This window comes from Suillus subalutaceus (assembly GCF_016647625.1).
Source record: "Suillus subalutaceus strain FC151 chromosome Unknown DFJ58scaffold_730, whole genome shotgun sequence".
NCBI classification, from domain to species: domain Eukaryota; kingdom Fungi; phylum Basidiomycota; class Agaricomycetes; order Boletales; family Suillaceae; genus Suillus; species Suillus subalutaceus.
The window spans coordinates 6191-12093 of NW_024540979.1; the positions used below are offsets into that span (position 1 = coordinate 6191).

General features: G+C 49.4%; 2 protein-coding genes across 2 annotated transcripts; one reads left to right on the forward strand and one right to left on the reverse strand.

Moving 5' to 3' along the window:
• DFJ58DRAFT_673424 (uncharacterized protein) lies at positions 1–1004 on the forward strand (the record flags this gene model as incomplete). Its single annotated transcript, XM_041383061.1, has 3 exons — positions 1–156; positions 212–382; positions 435–1004. 3 exons carry the CDS (start codon positions 1–3, stop codon positions 1002–1004), a joined length of 897 nt encoding a protein of 298 aa, XP_041234684.1.
• Positions 1005–2108: 1104 nt separating this feature from the next.
• On the reverse strand, positions 2109–5682 carry DFJ58DRAFT_919224 (uncharacterized protein; the record flags this gene model as incomplete). Its single annotated transcript, XM_041395611.1, has 10 exons — positions 2109–2349; positions 2397–2693; positions 2740–2988; positions 3176–3426; positions 3482–4318; positions 4367–4530; positions 4674–5029; positions 5076–5128; positions 5198–5319; positions 5372–5682. The coding sequence occupies 10 exons, from the start codon at positions 5680–5682 to the stop codon at positions 2149–2151; spliced, it is 2841 nt and encodes a 946-aa protein (XP_041234685.1). The 3' UTR covers positions 2109–2148.
• Positions 5683–5903: the final 221 nt, after the last annotated feature.

Sequence of the window (5903 nt, forward strand, 5' to 3'; positions counted from 1 at the left end):
ATGGGGCGTAATGAAGAGAGAGAGGAAAAGTTGCTTGAGAGGTGTCCTCCTGGCCATGAGGGCACAAAGTTGATCGACATACCCGCGACAATTCTTGATGCATCTGGTGCCATCATCGCATGGTACCTCCCAGATGCCTTGACCGATGCCACCCAGGTGTGTTATATATATTGTGACTGGATGGATATTGAACATCAAATGGTACGTACAGAATGAAATTTGGGCGGCCTCGGATTTGCTAGCTCCCATGCTCGAACAAAGCATAAAGCTCGATGGGATTTGGCGGACTAATCAACAGTGGTTCACACCAAGCTCGGAAAATGATGTCCTAACTCCCGGATGCGTTAATTTATCTCCGGCATGGTTTCAGCAGGGGCACGAGGTAGGATCTGATGAGATGGCGATCTCGGTAGTTAAACTCACCAATCCCATAGAATCAGTCCGATCCGGAGGTATCTGCATCATTGAAGGGACCATCCTCCGAGAACATCCTCAAAGCCATTGCGAGGCCAGCAGCCATTGCCACAGCGGCACTCAGGGTGATGCATCCTGAGCAGTACTGGGCAGGGTTGCAAGCCTTTGGAGCCTCGGAGAAAAGGCACGAAGCAAGGAACTGCCGAAGATGTCAGAGACTCTCCAGTACTGGGCAACTGGTGTTTAACAGCCTCACCGTCATATGCAATCGGGAAACCCCGAATCATCGAGACCCCTCATCGATTTCTGAATGCTTCGATATTCTCACTAGTGTGGGGAATTATTCTAATGCTTGGATGAGTATGCCAAGCCTGCAGCTGGAGTTAAGGTACGATCCGGGGTGCATGATTGCATTTTCGGGAAGGATTGTCAGACACGCGGTCTATGCAGTGGAAGGGGATCGGATTGCCTGGGCATGGTATATGAGGGATGCTGTTCATGTTTATGCTGGGATTCCGTCGTGTGGATGGGCAAGGTTGGATTGGAAAAGTAGAAAGGTAGTACCCGTGTTAGTACCCACCTTCAAATAATGATACTAGATGTCAGGCCATCCATACTCAACATTCGGGTTTCAGGTCTTGATAGTCGGGACTCGATATTCGAGTATATTCCATAGTGATATTGTACACATTTCACGCTACTGCACGGTTTCGGTACACGACTACTTATATCGGACTCGATTCGAACCGATACCGAGTGGGTTTCGGGTTTCGGTACACGGTACCCGGTACTTGATAGTCGGGACTCGATATTCGATTTCACCGACTACCGAGTACCGGGTTTCGGGTTTCGGTACACGGTACCCGGTACTGATAGTCGGGACTCTATATTCGATTTCACCGACTACCGAGTACCGGGTTTCAGGGTTCGGTACACGGTACCCGGTACTCGGTGATTCAAGAAAACAACTCCCAAAATTGATGAGTGTCATGTTTTGAGTTTTGTTTCGATTTGTTTTGAGTGTCGAATCTCGGGCTTCGGGCTTCGTGTTTCGGGTCTCGATAATAGGGACTCGATACTCGATGGTCGGCACTCACATCTCGGGCTTCGGGAGTCGATTGTCGGGACTCGGGTTTCAAGACTCGGTAGTTGGGACTCGATAGTGCGGATTCGGGTTTCAAGACTCGGTACCCGGTACTCGGGTTTTGGTACTCAGTGATTCAAGAAAGTGTCGTGGTGTTTGGAGTTTTGATTTGTTTCGTGTCGAATCTCGGGCTTCGGGCTGCTTGGGTTTTGGGTCTCGATATTGGGGACTCGATACTCGATGGTCGGCACTCAAATCTCGGGCTTCAGGGAGTCGATTGTCAGGACTCGGGTTTCAAGACTCGATTGTCGGGACTCGATGGTTGGGACTCGATGGTTGGGACTCGATAGTCGGGCTGTGGGACTCGATTGTCAGGACTCGGTGGGGACTCAAAACTCGCAACTCATAGCAATGTTCGAGTTTCAAGTCTCGTCTCGAATCTTGGGCTTCGGGACTGGATATCCGGGACTCTATGTTTGGGACTCAATATTTGGGACTCAAGATATCTGGATCTCGATACTCGATATTTGGTATGCAGGACTCAGCATATAGCAATAGGTCAGATATTCGAAAGTCAGTATGTAATTTTCAGTACTTATTTCATCATGTACAGAATTTAGACTTCAACATTCTGAACTGAAGGACTAGAACTACTCTGGTCCCCTTGGGTTCAATTTGGTTAGGATGGCGGTGTACATCTGAATCTCTGCCATCTTTTCACGGATGCCAGCTTGTTGATCCTCAATCACTGTCAGGAGGCGTTCCCTCATCCACCTCAGTGCCTTCAGCGTTGCAAGCGAGCTTTCATCCACCTGCTCGGGAACAACAAGACGTTCGTCCTCAACGCCAGACTAGAAAGGATTAGTCATCACTCAAGGAAATTCTGTAAAAGTCTTACTAGCCAATGCTGGTAGTGACAGACACAATTAGCGAATACCTGATCCCATGGCCATAATTCGTTCGGGATGGCAGTTGATCCGGTCCACCATGGAGTACCATAGGTGGATACAATGCGGGAGGGATCCCCCAGATCTGCAACGTCTTGAAACTGGCATAGGTGGGATGAAAAGATGTGGTCCGGAACCATGTTCCAGGTGAGCTCGGGAATCAACTGAAGAATATGAGCAACCGGGCTCGGAACAACCGAAATGATGTTCCTTGCAGCTGAGTACTGCAGGATGGGAGTCACAAAAGTCTGTTGGAAATGTCAGCATTGACCACCACAGTCATCAGCCTCTTACAGCTATCTCCCATTGCAGCCCGGCTTTAAAGTGCGTGATCCGAGTAGCAGATGGCTCCTGGGTGTGGGCAGCCTCCATCTGATATTGAGAGATGGACGCTCGGATGCGAGATGCAGCCATTGACATTGTAGCTGCAATATCTGCCTGAGTGAGTGTGAGGGGTCGGAACCCATTGCCGGAAGTCTGAGAATTAGAAGGGGATGTTGGGGGAGTATGCAATACAGACATGGTTAATGCAGGATTATGAAGCTGGAAATGACAATGACAATGGCAGTTGGTTCGGAGGTCAAGATATGAGCCACTGGTTGATTGATAAAAATTTTCAAACTCCGACATGGGTCGACCCGGCCAATTCCCGGGACTAAAATGTTTGGGTCAAAGTAGCTGTTTCATATCGTTGGCAAAAAAATTTCATTCATCTCGAGCATCTATAAACCCGGTCTTCAGGTCTTGAAATGCTGCCTGGGCATCCTGTGCCAGCAATGAATACATTTGGGATTGCCTTCCCGAGTAGCATGCATGACCCGGAAGGTGTTTCACCAATGATTCGCTGCATCCTGTCACCCCATTGGGTTGCTTTCCACAAGAAAAAGTTACATGTCCAATCCATCTCCAATTGGACCAACATCATTTCTTCCTTCCATCGATCCCGTAGTGCCTTTGCCCGGAGCCAATGAACTCGGTAAACTTCGGATGACTCCGTCAGCTGAGTGCGGGACACATCAAGCATGCCCGAACTCACATTCCTCATTCCACGAGTGATCGGGACCCCCAAGGTCGACTTCGACTGACCAGAACCAAGCGAGGGACTCGTTTCGCTGACCTCGGGCATTTGGATCGCCGACGGCAGTGCTGATTTTGAGTTGCTCTCGAAGCAGGGGTTTGTATTTCTGAACCTGGTCTTGCCCTGGCTCCAGTTGCATCATTTGCTTCCTCGTCTTCGTATATATACTGGCATGGAGGGACACTGCCTGCTGCACCGACGTCACCTGGGACCAAGCTCGAGTTTTCAGGGCCTGGGATTTGGCTTGCCTAACTGTTGTTCGAAACAGAATCGCCTTGTTGCACAAGTGAATTCGGAGGTTGTGAAGGGAGTCATTGGCCTGCCCTTCACGAAGAGACATCTCCAGCGGAATGAGATCGTCTGCCATACAGCGTCTGCATCGATCTACCCCGAGGTTTGATGGCAATGGGATTACAGTGAGCTCAGGGGAGTTTGCCCATGTGTCAGATGTCTCGGTGAAGTCTGCCAAGTCATCATCGAGATCATCAAGAATGTCCAAGTACAAGTCTTCAGGATCATCATCTGCATCAAATCCCTCTCCGAGATGCGTAATAGCAGACCGAGTGAATCCATCTATCTGGCCTTGGAGACGATCGCGTTGCCGGGCGATGTCTAACTTCTGTGTCTCGGTAGTTCTTCTACCAATTCTTCGGACCTCGATGAGCAATGCGATTTGAGCCTCTTCAATCGCCAACCCCATTGATATCCATGTCGCCACAGACCTGCGAGCAGGTGCTGCATTTCGGGCATTACCCTCCTCTAGTAGCCTAAGCTCGATCTCCTTTTTGCTCGGTGCTGAATGCAAAATTAATTCAGACTTTGATGGAGACAAAGTCAACTAACCCTTCTTGATATTAATCTCATATACATCCATAGCCGCAGGATTATTTATTCTGCTGGACTGAGCGATCCTCTCGCTGGCTAGCCACTCTGTCTTTGAATCGCCAGGGTGCTGCTTCATTGAGTATGTCGAAAGCCTTTTCACTTTCGGCAATGCCATTCTTCGCCTGCTTGTATTTTCGGCAAAGGGTCCTTTTCATGCGGATCATCTTGCAGAAATTGGAATCATTCATCTGATAATCGAGACATTCCTTTCGATGCGGGGATGACATTCCCCGAGCAGCAGGGGGAAATCAGGTTGAGACGTGACCATAGGGTCTCCATGATCTCTCCATCAATCCGACCGATGCCTTCGATAAAATTCGACGCATATCGGACATAGCAGCTGTCCTGATGTCCGTGGATGTGCCACAACCCGATTCCGGGAATGATGGTCAATTCCGGAACCATTTCGAGAAATCGGCTTCGATCCACCCGAACCCGAAAGTGCTTGTTTGTATTGACAGTTGATATCATAGAAGGTGACCGCCCTGGTGATGCCTTCCATGTTGTGCCGGGCAGCCTCACAAAGGGGCATAGTCCATGTTCATTTGTCTGCGAATGATGCATGGTTAACTCGTGAATATCGAATGGCTGGGTCGGCTTGCCTTTCGCCTTTCTGAAAATCTACCATCGAGTGAGGAACAAAGCAACCGTGTCTCGCACAGGCTACTCCCCCGATACCCGTGGATTCCAGCTTGTGCCGAGCCGCATTTGCTTGATTTACTGCCCGGGTGATTGTTGCAGCTTGATTTTTCTAAAGTGTCGGCAGCCTCTGCAAGATGCGTGTTATACCTGTCCTTTCCCACCATGAATCCCAACCCATCTGACAGCCAACTTCATCAAATGGCTTCATGGGATGCAGGTGTTCAGCTTTGAAATTTCCATCCATAACAAATGACCGGGTGTATTTCCACCTTGGAGTTGTTATTATTGCTGAGGTGACTTCAGGTATCGAGGAAGACTCACTCATCAAGTGATTCATCCCCTGAGAAGGACACATTAATCCCAGGCTGAGGACATGCCGGGCAAAATAATGCGAGATCTCCTGCATTCGGGCTGTCGGAACAATGGCCGAAGCCATGCCATTTCATCGTCTTCAACTGCCTCCACTGTCGGGCGACTCTCATGAGCTCTCGGTATCGGTCCTTGCCCCATGCCTTGTCAATATAATGTCCTTTAGATGAGAGAGACATGGCATTACCGGTACAAGGTGTGGAAACATCCTCGAGGTCATTCGCCGGAGCTTGCTGTAATAGTTCATCGCCGAGGTCCCACATTCAAGGTTGTCCAATAGAAAATCATCGAGAACCCTGAAGGTGAACAAAGTCTTCGGCTTGTTAAATGAAGCGGGGAAAAATCCATGTCGAAACATTTGGAAGGTCTGGACTCATGGCATTTGGACAATCGCAGCATCGAACCCGGAGGCGATGAACTCCGGACTTGTCATGATGACCATGGTGTTTTCCTTCGGCTGGAACTCGTGTCCCCGACACAGATG